The following is a 14,038-nucleotide window of genomic DNA, read 5'->3' on the forward strand; positions in this document are numbered from 1 at the left end:
AAAGGAGTTATTACTTAGGACCTAAGACCTGTGTCTTTATTATAAGTATAATCTTGTTCTATCGCCAACTATTTTTTCTACTGGCAGCCATCTTCAGCCCTACCCGTCCATGAGGCATCAACAGTTTAAGCCCTTATTTATTTGTTCTTACATTAATCAACCTGAAATGTGGCAATAAAACCCCTGCAAACCTGACATATTTGAGAAGAAGCATTGGTACTTGTGAAATAACATTTGTGAACAGTTGAGGAGGCATTATGGAGATAGTGGTAAGCTTTAGGAAGACTACTTCATAAAAGGCTAATGCGTGAAGTCAATTTTTCTGAAAAGGAAACAATGAGTTCATAACCTGATGACTGCCTTTCTGAATCCAGGTGTGTCATAAACACATCATCTGATGTAAATCATGTTATTGGTTGAGAACAGATTAAACAAATTCATACAAATCAGCCAGTTTCCACTTCCTTAACATCACTTCTTGGTTTACCAGGCCTGGTGGGCACTAGGCTGCCCAGTGACTCGTAGCCTTGGCTATCGCCAGACCTTGTGGAATTCTGTAGTTGATGACCCTCACGCTTTGGGCCTTTCCTTCTGCACTTCACTGTTTAGCAGAAGACCCAGCATGACTATATTGTAAAGTTAGGAGGAAAGGCCTATCCATTTCATCTCACCCTACTGCTTAATTCATGTAGAAGACCTGTGATGTAGCTCACAGAATTCTGATTGACACACACACGTAATTTCTTGCAAAGGAAAGTGGGAGACAGAAATGTGAAAAGGTCAAGTTTAGGTTTCACAATGATCTGTTGAATTTTAAAACTCAAAGATGTTTTATAAGAGGAATTTCAAACAGCATGCTATTATTACCTAAACAACTTATCTCTATGCTTTTACTCATGTTGTTTCCTAGAATGCCTTCTTGTGTCCCTCAGTATCATCGTATTTTATGTTTAAATCCTACCCACCTACCCTAGCTCAAATGCCAACTCAACCATGAAATCTCAGATTTGCCCAGCAAGAAGTGATCTCTCCCTGTCTGTATGAGACCTTAACTTCTGACACAAAGTGCATACACCTGAGCTTTCCTATGGGTTAAATTTCTTGAAGGCTTTGTATTTGGTAGGTGTTTACAAATATTTGTTTTTTAAAAAAATAAATTTATTTATTTTTGGCTGCACTGGGTCTTCGTTGCTGCCTGCGGGCTTTCTCTAGTTGCGGCGAGCGGGGGCTACTCTTCCTTGCGGTGCGTGGGCTTCTCCTGATTGCGGTGGCTTCTCTTGTTGCGGAGCATGGATTCTAGGCACAAGGGCTTCAGTAGCTGTGGCACGCAGGCTCAGTAGTTGTGGCTTGCGGGCTCTAGAACACAGGCTCAGTAGTTGTGGCACACAGGCTTAGTTGCTCCGCAGCATGTGGGATCTTCCCCGACCAGGGATGGAACCCGTGTCCCCTGCATTGGCAAGCGGATTTCTTTTTTTCTTTTTTTTTTTTTTAACAAAAAGGCTTTTTATTAGCATCCTTAGGGCAACGCGTCCCAGGAGGGGATGCTCCTCAGCACACAGGCCACCCAGCTGCAAGTGATGAATCAGAGTGAAACGATTATTGTACACAGTGCAGACAAAGGATCACCCCAAACCTCCAACCGAAGGAAAATTACTTTACAAAAAAGTAAATAAAAATAACGCTCATTTTTCTGTTTTAAAAAGTGCAAGCTCTCGAGTAGCAGAGCGTGGAAAGCCCGAGGACCCGGCGTCCTGGAGTACCGATGCTCGAGGGGCCGGTCCCGCCCTGGTTTCTAAAGCTTAATTTAAGCCTCCCAGGTCTGCTTCTTCGTACTACTGCTCTACGATTCTCGTTCCTACTGATTTCTTCAGCGCGTCAGGCTCACAGCTACCAGGCTTCATCAAAGCATTAAGACCAGAGACGCTCCCTTTGCAAGGCTTACACCTGAGTAAAGAGTGAAGCGATCAAACACCAGAATCTTAAAAAGCCAAATGATAGTGGAGCCAGTGCCCATTTAGAAAAGCTCTTACCCCCCACCCCCCTTCCAGTCCTACTTTGGTAAATATTAATGTTTAACCAGTTAGCAAAATATTTAACCCAGTTAGCAAAATTAACACCGTCATTTCCATAGTTGCTCTTTTGTCAATAGTAACTGTGGCCGGATGAACTTCACATTGGATAAAGCAGATGTTTGCAAGAAAGGGTGCCTCCCTCAACAGCAATCTAAGCCCAGGGAACCGGCCCGAGGCCGCGCAGCTGCTGCTGGTCCGCGGCGGGTGCGGGCAGCCGGCGTGGCTCCTTTTCCGGCCAATAAGGTAGGCGATGAGGACGCTGAGCACCAGCCCTGCCAGGGCGCCTCCCACGGCGATGGGGCTCAGCATGCTCTTCTCACCCAGCTGACCCTCCTCCACAGGCCCAAACTTGTCCCCGTCCACGCGGAACGCCGACCCACACCCTGAATAGGTCTCGGGGACCCGCACGCGCTCCTCAGCGTTGCCCTCGTAGGAGCTCCCGGCGGCTGCCTGCAGCGCCCTCAGCGGGCCGTGGGCGGCCTTGAAGCCGGGGTCTCCGGCATCGGGCGGAGTCAGCGTCAGCGGGACTCCTTGCAGGAAAACCCGGCTGCAATTGGGTTCATCGCAAACTGGAGCGGCAGGAGCAGGTTCCTGCCGCGGAGCTCCGGGGTCCCCAGCTGGGCTGTGCAGCTCCCCCCAAAGGTGGTCTTGTTGGGGTTGATGCTGAACTCTCTGGTCACCGTTGTGTTGTCCCTCGTCCTGCAGGTGACGTTCAGCTGCAGCCCCATGCTGGCCAGCAGGCAGGTCCCGCTGGTGACGCTCACGTTGTACTTGGACCCCGAGGGTCTCTTGGGCGCCGGGGTGGGCGAGGACTGGGGCGGCGCGGCCGGGGTGGGCGGGGAGGGCCAGTCTTGCTCACAGGTCGTCTCCTGCCTGCAGAAGCTGTTGCTGGAGAGGTAGGCCTGGAGGGTGGCGTCACGGAGCCCGATGGTCACGTTGCGCATGCGGATCTGATTGCTGCTCGCACACCTGTACTTTTTATTTATGTCTCCCTTGGTGTCGGTTACGGGATTCCGCAGTCTTGATTGCCCTGGAGCTCGAATTGGGGAAAATCCCTGTATCTGACAAGTTATAAACAAAACGCATCAGCTGGACACTAACGTGTTGCATTTCTTGTGAAACTGGGAGGGTCGGCATATGGCCTCTTCCAAAAGCCATCAGGAGACTGGAGACAGAAGCATTCCCTTTGCGCAGGCGGATTCTTAACCACTGCACCACCAGGGAAGTCCCCAAATACTTGTTGATTGAATAAATAAATGAATTACACGATTAGGTAGAGTAGATGACCTCAAGCGTTCTAGAATATTGAATTAAATCCTTGCATTTTGAAACGTCAGGATTCTTTGTAACTTTCTGCTACATAGGGGAGTTCATATTCAAGCTTATAGTTGAGAACACTTCTCTGACTTCACAGCTTCCTTCTCTTTCCCCTGTTTCTTCAACCATAGTTTTAAACAGTTCTGTTTATTGAACTGGTTAAGTTTGGTTCCGCCTTAGGTGATTTGTACTAGCTATTTCCTGAGTCTGGAATTCCCTCCTGTCAAATTTTCTCTCTCTACATGACAGGAGCTTCATCATTCAGGTTTCAGGTCAGATACTCCTCGCTCAGAAGAGCCTTACTCAACTATCTAAGCTAAATTAGCTGGTCCATCATACCACCGTGTTTGATTTTCTTTATAGTATTGACTGAATTTATCTTCTCTATTTTTTTTCCTAGTTTATTTTTCTGCCTTCATTAGATTGAAACTTCTGTGGGAGAAGAAATCTTGTTTGTCTTTGTTGGTATAGGGCCAGCTCCAAGAAGAATGTTTGAAAATGGAAGATGCTCAATATATAACTGTTCAATGAATGGATGAATAAAAGAACAGCTTCCAAACAGAAGTGCTTTTACATATATTTTTAGTGAAAAGCATCAGGGCACACCAAAGCACATAGTTTTATATGCTGAACTTTCACTGGGGAGGTGGCCTGATTTAAATTCCCTGTCGTATAGGAACTTGAGTCATAGCATCTGTAACACCTTATTAAACGTATTGTTTATGCCTTAAGGGCAGGGCAGGCCCTTGATCATACATGTATTCACCTGTACTTAGCACAGTACTTCATGGCATTAAGTGGAACAAATTAAGTAAAGGATTAAGTAAATGTAGCTTGACCCTCAAACTCTGATTTATTTTATTTACTACTTACCCAATTCTTAATAATAATAGCTATCATTTTTGGAACAGCTACTCACTAGACAGGTGTTTTATATCCTTTATATTAATTCTTTTAAATAACCCTTTAAGGAAAGATTACCATAATCCATTTTAAAGATGACTCAAGCGACAAGTGATTCTTTGCCGTTGGACCGAGGTCTAGTTTCCAAAATTCATAATCTTAGTTTAATCAGTCAATTGCCTGTTCTTACTAGACTAAAAACATTTCAAATGTACTTGACCGTCAGCTTATTTGAACATTAATTATTATCTCCTACTTTGCTAAATACTTCCTGATTCTCTTCATAGCAAATAGTTTGTAGCATGAATCTGTTCTTAATATCTAAACAAATCTATGGAGATTTTTGCTATACATCCAACCTGTCATTTTTAATAGTTTAATATAAAAATAGCTCTTTTGTGATTGTAAAAAAAAATATATAGTCATTGCAGAAAAAAAAGCTCAAATAATACAGAAAATATGGAGAAGAGAATACAGCCTAAAATTCCATCTTAAGTATATATAAAATTTTACATAAACCGAATCAAATTGTATGTGATATGTTCTTGTCTTTCACTTAGAATTATGTCATGCTACCACTTTTACAAAAAAATTTTAGGCACTGTCATGTATATTTGGATTTATTATCTCTGTTTAACACAAATGGCACAAGTAAAATCTACCTGAGTGAAACCCATTCTGACTTCATTCTGAAGTAGTTCAACTAATCTAACTCTACTAAAATCTAATTGCTTTCATTTATATTGTCAGGTTTATCATCATATATGCCTTCTCTGAGGCATAAAATCTACAGAAGTCTTAAACTGGGAACTGTATGCATATTTATTCAATAAACTACAAAGAACTGAAGCAGACTGGTTTTTATTTTTTAATGCTTTCTCTTTTCTGCTGCCTTTCAACTTTTAACAAAACATTTTTTCACCAAAGGTCACAATAGTGAAGGTACCATTGGTTACTCCTTCCTTTTTCCCTGTGTCCTTTCTCTTTCACTTCATCTGCCACTGTCCAATCTTACAAGCCTGAACCCAAGCTATTACAATTCTCACATATATTTTACCCGCTCCAACTCATACTGTATATATCATATCATTATCAGACAGATCTTTCTGAAATATCTATTTTTTATAAGATTATACTCAAGCATCTTAATCAGACATTCCAAGTCTTCCACAACCTGGGCTCAGCCTACTTTCCACCTCCTCTCTACCTCCCAGGCTCTGCATTACATCTAGGCTACCCTACACACATGCTCTTTCATTCAGTACCCCTTTCTAGGAAAAATGTTCCCTAAGTCTTTTGTACCCTTTAACACTAAAATACCATCTTCTCCTGAAGTCTCCTGTGACTACTACATCTAATATATTTCTACGTAATGCAGGTATCTTCCATATAATTCATTCATTCCAGAATTATATTTATTGAATATTTACTATGTACCAGATACTGTTCAGGGCACTGGGAATATATCAGATAATAAAGTGGACAAAATCCTCTGACTTCATGGAATTTGTGCTCTTATGGAGAGACAATATACATAATATACAAGGACAGTGTATGGTACAATGTGATAAATGTTATTTTTAAAAATGGAGAGAGAAAGAGAGGGCATCAGGATTGCAGGTGAGTACTTCCAGTAATTAACAAAATGTTAAGTGTATCCTAGGGGTAGGCAAACTTATTCTGTAAATGACCAGATAGTAAATATTTTATACTTTGTGGACCATGTGGTTTCTGCCATAACCATTCAACTCGACCATTTTAGCACAAAAGCAGCCTGTGTCTCAATAAAACTTTATCTATGAACACTGAAATTTGAATTTCATGTAATTTCCATGTGCCACAGAATATAATTCTTCTTCTGACTTATGTATTTTTCAACTGAAAATGGAAATGCCTTTCTTACTTTGTGGGCCATACAAACACAGACAGGGGGCCAGATTCAGCCCATGGGTTATAGTTTACCAACTCCTGTGAACACCATTGAAAGGCTGAGATTAGTGACGACTTGGGGAAGATGACAGAGTGAGTGCGTGGACGCGTGAGAGTAGAGTGTTCTAGGCAGAGGGTGCAGTCATTGCAAAGTTTGTGAGACAAGACACACCTCCAGTGTGACTGGAGCAGGTTGAGAGAGAGAGAGGTAGGAGATGAGGGAGGAGGAACAATGAAGGTGAGAATGGATAATGCGATTGATCTACATTCACAGGTGACAACTATAGGTTCTTAGGCCTGGAAAAGGAAACTCTTAGAGACTGTCTAGTTCCTGGAGAGCCAGCTTTGACTGGCATACCGTCAACAAAGATTCTGAGACCGCATTGTCTTAGCCAGAACCACTTCTATGATCAATTAGCAATGCACACTCAGGTGTGAGGGCTATTGGTTGCTATGCATTTGTGTTCTTCATCTACCCACCGCATTTTCACCACTAGGACACACTAAGCTGTCAGCTGTTTACATGACATACTCAACATTATCATCTAATTAATAACAGGAGGAATTCTGAGTGCCAGATTAGTGATCTTCACTGTATCTTGGTCCTTCCCTGTTTCAGTTTTTACACTTAGGGCAGTGATCAATATATATCTTTCCTGGAGAAGCTGAAAAGATACTAAAATTAAAAGCTGTATAGAGATAAGAATTACCAATGCAAATTTTATTCCCTTAGCTCTATAAAACCTTTATAGTTTCTAAAGTACTTATGTCTTTATCTTTTTTGAGCTTTAGGGTGGTCCTATGAATCCTTATTATCCCATAAAAACGATCCCAGGGCCCTAAAATGAAAAAAGCAGGCCTTCCAGGCAGCTCTTAAATTACATTTGCCTGTGATTGCTGAGATTTTTTTTCACAATTCCACGTATAAAGTTTAGCTTAAAATTATTAACAATTTTTTTCATAATTGTTACTAAAATACTTCTTAGTGTATTTAGAGCAAAAGGAAGGAAGAACCAAAATTTCCAAAATGTTCAATGATAAGCTTAAAACTGCCATTCTTACTGTGCATTGTGGGGAAAAAGAGGAGGAGTTCATGCTGAGCTACTGTGATGACTAATGAAATTTTTATTCTTTTCAATAAGAAGAGCTTTAACAATTAGGCTGTGTTATAATGAAATGTTCATTTGTCCAAACTCTGATTCCTGGTCCGTCAATACCTCTTTGTGAGAGGTACATCCCTAAAATATGCCTTTGTCTTGAATGGAATGCAACCAGAGGCGTTTAGTGCAAGGACTCTCAGTAAGGCAGCCTGAAATGAACAATGGGCTTCAGAAAAGCTAAAATTAAAATGTATATATATATTTTCTGTACCATGTGTTATTCATTAGTCGATATTCACCTGACTAAATATCTAAAACAATGAGTAAAACTTCACATTTTAATATGATCATAAATAAACTTTAAAAATCCAAATTGTAAGGGAAGTATATTTTACGTTCTCCATATCGGTATAAAGGACATCTGGAAAATACTTTTTTGTTGTATAGTTTTAAGGGATTTCAGTTCAAAACTATCTAATGATTTTAAATAGCCCACACTTTCCTAGACATATCTTCGGTTTTATAATTTGATAATAAGTGTTCACTTTTCCCCCTTATGTTTCTAATGCAGCTGGAATTGATTGGGATCTATTTTAATCACTTTCTTGTTCTTGTACTACTTCATCTCCTCTCATTACTATTTAACATTTAGGGAGTGCCAACAAAATGTTGGGTCTGTATTAAATATGACCTTAGTCACAGTGGGCTCACATTTCCAACACGACAGGAAAGAACGTTGTATTTATAAAGAATGTACATAGCAGAGAATGGAAGTGACATGATAATAATTGGGGGGATTTACATTACCTGTAAGTTGATTCTGGTTCTTTTCATAGCTTGAGATAATTCCAAAATGCCACTGATGGTGCTAAAGGGGGACATTTTAGCAGGGATGGCATTTGCGTAGAGTAGTGGAGACTGTCAGGCTCCTGGAGATGGAGAGAAGGTAGGCACAGGCAGAAGTGGAATCAGTGAGCAGCAATGACAGTAAGAAGGGTCCATGACACGACTCATTCATCTTACACTGTTTTATGGTCAACCCATGGCTTCACGGACACCTAAGGAGTCTTTGGTCTCCGTTCTGCTATCTTTATCTTCCAACCCATGTTAGAGCATCTAATGGGATACTGGAACCATTGGGCCTAGTTATTTTCTCATGGACAATGCTTATGTTCTGTTTTCCTGCTCCTGGAATGAGATCCCACTTTTTGTGTCTAGGTAATTTTACACACACACACAAACACACACACACACACATGCTCAGTGAAAGTCACCTGCTCTGAAAAACTTCTCTGGTATCTACAGTCTGAATTAAATGTCCCTCATTTGAACTCTTATAGTATCTTGAGCACACTTGCATTCTTACATGATTATATGTGTTTTATTGATTATATGTACTTTTAACATCATGATTGTATCCTTTTTTATTTTTCTAAGTTTCTCTTAAAAATTATAAAATACTTGACAACAAGGAAAATCTCTCATTGAAATGCGTATATATCTCTAGTGCCAAACACACTTCCTGGAGAGTGATAGGCACTCTAGAAATGCTTATTATTCTCCTTTCTGAAGAACAGAGGAGTGATATTTCTCATTCCATTTTTTTTTTGCCCATTCCAGGTAATTTTTTAACTGTTAGAAAGATGTTCTAGGTGAAAGAGAAATAAAATTCCAGGTACTATGGCTTTATAGGAGCTTTTGTAAAAGTGGAAGTGATTTTAAAATGATAAAAAGTGATCCATTACATTTATCAACACATAGTATATGTTACCAATGTCACCCATAAAAGTTAGTTACAGTGAAAAACTATTGCAGGTAAAACTAGCTTGTCTTAACAGGGTCTTTTGTAAAGCTTGTGTAAAATATCATCTCAGGCAGAATTGACCTAAACAAGGAACATGTTTTATCTTCAGAGATAATTTGCTTAGAGACATCATTGATAGAATAAGTAGTGCCTGCATATAATCATTGATATGGTCCTGAGAAGCTGCCAGAATCCATACTGGTCATTTCCTCTGCCCACCATCATGTTGAGATCATCATGAATTACTTTAGGCTAATGTTGTATCTACTAGGAGAGATAACACTAGAAAGTTGACATTTCTCACTTGTTAACACCAGTGAGAGCTTTCTACTCACTGCTTTCTAAGAACTGTTTGCAAGAATAGGAGCAGAAGACAGGTTGTGCATTAAGAAGAGAAATGTGCAAAACCACAGAATCTGAAGTTTATCTTATAACAGCACTAGCTAGAAAATATTTTTGGGACTTTGAAAGACAGTCTAAATTTTTGGGGGGCTTTAATTGATCATCTATTTTATTGATCATCTTTTATTGATCATCTCCTGGAGATGGAGAGAACTGAGGCACAGGCAGACATGGGAGCAGAGTAAAGGAGTGGAAAGTTTGAACTTTATACTTCCATATTTCTTTTTTTTTCCAAGTGAAACAGTGTTTTTATTTGAGGCATAATAGCACATGCATGTCTGTCACATAGGATGAGGATGACTTTAGGGTTCTGGTTTCTAAGATCAGACTTTATCTTAGACACAGTTTCCATCACAGCTTCTTGGGAAATGAATCAGGAAGGGAGCAAGACACTGCCTGGAAAGAAATCGTTGCTGTCGCTGGAAAGTTGTAAAGCAAGAGAAGAACTTATTCAAATCAGTGTACATGTAAAAGAGCCCCAAGGAGGAAGAGAGTGGTGTGGGGAAAAGTGGTCTAAGTTCTGGTGTTGGCAGTGATGCTGGCCTTTTTCGATGGCAGAGACTTGCCTCTAAACGGAGGCAACAGGATCAACTTGTCAGTTTTGACTGCAGCAACATCTTGGGGCTCCCCAGTTCCCTCTCCGGATCCCCAGTTCAGTCCCCACTTTCCCCTGAAGAACTCAGAGAGGAAGGGCAGGGTCTATGTCATGGACACTGTTACTTGCTCGATGAAGCTGGCCAGATTTATGTCCAGTTCTGAAAGGCCCGCACACTCGTGAGCGCTCAGGGTGATGTGGGCCTTGTAAATGTTAAACCATTCAGGATGGTGGTCCAGTTTCTCAGCCTGCAGGGCCACTCTCATCATGAAGCCAAAGGCCCTACTTAAGTCTTTGAAATGGAACTGCTAGAAGGTGACATCCTGGCCTTCTGGCTCGTTCCACCCCACGGCCCGCAGGTCTGGCAGCAGCTGGTCCTTCTCCTCAGCACTTAGCCTGTGTGCTTTGCCAGCCATGCTGTGTGCAGCGTGGACGCCGGCAGCAGTGGGTGGCAGCGGAGGAGACGAGCGTGTCCTATAGTTCCGTATTTCTAAGGGATACTTACCATCTAAATTTTTATAATAACTGAGAGAATAAAATGAAAGGTCCATACCATATCATTAGAAGGCTCTTGGGTGGGATGCTTTTTTTTTTTTTTTTGTAACTCTCAACCTTTTGTTTTTTTAAATTAATTTTTATTGGAGTATAGTTGATTTACAATGTTGTGTTACTTTCTGCTGTACAGCAAAGTGAATCGGTTATGCATATACATATATCCACTCTTTTTTAGATTCTTTTCCCATATAGGTCATTTACAGAGTATTGAGTAGAGTTCCCTGTGCTATACAGTAGGTTCTTATTATCTATTTTATATATAGCAGTCTGCATATGTCAATCCCAATTTCCCAATTTATCTCTCCCTGGGTGGGATGCTTAATAGAGAACAAGATAGGCAAGGAAAAACACTTAAAGTTAATAATTCAGAGTATGAGATAATGGGGTTAGGGTTAGTGTCTACTGGTTTCACACATTTTACAACTTTGTTTAAAGCTAGTAAGAGAGAGAAAATGGGGAATTACCAAAAGAAATTGAATGACAGGCACAATGGTGGATGGCCCTGAGAGCAAGTAGAAGCTTGAAAGATTTCTGGAATAGTACATCTGAACCTTGACTATAAAAGAAATAAAAGAAAATGAAATGCTAGTGGAGTTCGGATTTAATAAACACATTTATCAGCTGCCTGAGGTTTTAGTTACAGAAACCTGTTTTACATAAAAATAACAATAATAATAACAAATATTGGTCATTCTACTGATAAGCACTTGCTAAGTACTCCTTTTATCCTCTCTGCCATCCTATAAGGTACATATCCTTTTTATCAGCATTTTACCAATAAGGAAACTGACACACAAGAAGGTTAAATAATTTGCTCAAAGTAAATGGTAAAGTGCATTTTGAGGCCAGGGAGTCTGATTCCAAATCAGAGTTGAACTCTTATCCATTAAGCTATAATACATTGATTAAAAATTATCTTAAAGTAGATCCAAAAAGAGTTCTTTAAAAACTCAACAGTGTTAAAATCGTTATAGATGATCTTATTTACAAAGCAGAAATAGAGACACAGACGTAGAGAACAAATGCATGATACCAAGGGGGAAGGGGGGGATGAATTGGGAGACTGGGACTGACACATATACACTATTGATACCATGTATAAAATAGATAACTAATGAGAACCTACTGTACAGCACAGGGAACTCTACTCAATGCTCTGTGGTGACCTAAATGGGAAGGAAATCCAAAAAAGAGGGGATATATGTATACGTAGAGCTGATTCACTTTGCTGTACAGTAGAAACTAACACAACATTGTAAAGCAACTATACTCTAATAAAAACTAAACACAAATTCTAAACCAAAAAAAACCAAAAACAAAAGCAAAACCTCAACAGTGTTTTTAAAAGTGATGTTCTTGGAATGATGTAAAGCATGTGGAAGTTATTGTACTTCATCCCCAAGGTGTCTGCCAGTTCTTCCTGTTGTTGCTAATAAGCATCTGTTGTCCTAACCTGCTAAGGGGGAGGCAGAGTTTGCTCTGGACACAGCCATCTTCCCCTCCACCCACTTCCACCCTGTGGGCTGCAGCGGTCCTCTTGAGACGCTTGAGCCCCCCAGCCTGAAAGCTCTCTCTATCCTAGTAAGAGAAGCCAGACGAGGCCCAACTGGATGGGCATCTCTACACAGAAAAATGAAATGGACGGTATCTCTGTGTTTGTTCACGTTCCCTAAGACTCTGACACGGGACTTACTATGGTCACACAGACGAAGACGTTACTCTCTCTGATGTCAGAGATTTAGGTCCCTGGCAGGCAACTCAACTCCCAGAATGGGGTTAAGACTCAGACTGCCCCAATTATCCATTCACCACTTCTTTTTTTTTTTTAGCTCTGTAGCAACACATTTATGGTTTTCTTTTGACAAAGGATAGACAAAGTATCAGGAGAAATATCTAATCATTACTAGAAACTTGTTGAGAATAAACTCACAAATAAAGCACATTTTAAAATTTACCCATTCACCATACCATGATAAAACACTCCTTTAAAATTCTATGATTTTATGCCAGCATATTTTGGCAGTGCTTTCATGTACATCATATTCACAAAATCACAGAATTATACAACTGAAAGGCTCTTACACACTCTAGTCCTGTGCCTAAGATTCAGAGAGACTGAACAGCTTATGATGGAAAGGCCTCCCAGTTCCAATTTCCACGTCCTTTCCATTATACCTCATTGTCTTGGAACTCTGACAACTCAAAAAGGTAAATAGTGACAAGAGTTAACACGGAGTCTCAGACCACTTGAATCGTCAGATGGCATTGTGGCATTTTTTAAAACATAGTACTCTCTCTCATATATCAATAACCTGTTATCCATCACATAACTTCTTACAGTGAGACTTCCCAACTCATGTAACTTCAGTGAATACCCTTTTAGAAGTCACCCCTGAGAACTTTACAGTTTAGATTTGATTATAGTCAGTTTTGCATGTCTTCATATCACATTATATGTCCTATCTTACCAAACTTCTATCTTGCAGATACTGACCACATCTACTATTTTATATAAACCTCCCCTTAGCGCTTTGGTGTCCAGTTTTATGAAATCACTTTTTTAATAAATCACTCTTCCTTGGACAAGCCATGTCTCCCTAAGCCTTTTTGTTGGTTGTTTCTGAATTTAATCTGTGAAACACCCTTCCATTTTCTTCCCAAGGAGGCATCTATCACATTCCCCTATGCCCAGCGTGGTGCCTGAATGTGTACCTTAGAATCAGACGCTTGCCTAAATATACATCTTAATAAGAAAGCCATAAATAAGCAATTGTTTTGGCCACTTTGGCAACTGCCTATTTCAACATGACCCAAATTCAGTATTCCCACAGACTTACCAAAAGAACAGGACCCTTTCTCTTGGACAACAGGATCCTTTCTCTCGCTAGAGCTTCAGGAGGATGTTTCAGAGATTAATAGGGTTCCTGCATCCCTGCAATTTGCTTGAATTAGATTAACATAGTGATAACATGAAATACCAGCCACATCTTAAATAAGTTACTTCGTTTTCCGAGCAGATCCAAATGCATGCTTAGATGAAGTCAGAGCCCATGTGGTTGGGCTTAAAAGATAAGGAAAAGGACTCTCTCTCTAGGATGTTTCTTCACCTGCTTGTAATTCTGTCTGAAATCTAACCTCTAATTTCGATTATTTTGAGTGAAGCAATAGATCTGTGCTCATCACGTTTGCCTTTAGAATATGTGATAGCAAATGATGCAGTCATTAAAATTAGCTATCTTTTGTCACTCCTTTCCCAATATAATAATTAAAACTAGCCTCTAACAGGTTGACATAGTACAAGTGGGGATAAATGAGAACTACGATGAGAGGCTGGGGTTTCTGGGGTATAAAATATGATGGA

The 14,038-nt window shown here is 40.2% G+C and overlaps 1 protein-coding gene and 1 pseudogene across 1 annotated transcript; both read right to left on the reverse strand.

Moving 5' to 3' along the window:
• Window positions 1-1,832: 1,832 nt before the first annotated feature.
• LOC133091755 (lysosome-associated membrane glycoprotein 1-like) lies at window positions 1,833-8,203 on the reverse strand. The gene is given in 5 exon segments (XM_061190992.1): window positions 1,833-1,944; window positions 2,098-2,629; window positions 2,632-3,076; window positions 3,078-3,281; window positions 8,129-8,203. Coding segments are annotated over 5 exon segments (1,368 nt in total).
• Window positions 8,204-10,226: 2,023 nt separating this feature from the next.
• Window positions 10,227-10,673, reverse strand: LOC133091955 (pterin-4-alpha-carbinolamine dehydratase-like; annotated as a pseudogene).
• Window positions 10,674-14,038: the final 3,365 nt, after the last annotated feature.

The sequence above is a fragment of the Eubalaena glacialis genome, chromosome 5 (assembly GCF_028564815.1).
Source record: "Eubalaena glacialis isolate mEubGla1 chromosome 5, mEubGla1.1.hap2.+ XY, whole genome shotgun sequence".
Classification (NCBI taxonomy): domain Eukaryota; kingdom Metazoa; phylum Chordata; class Mammalia; order Artiodactyla; family Balaenidae; genus Eubalaena; species Eubalaena glacialis.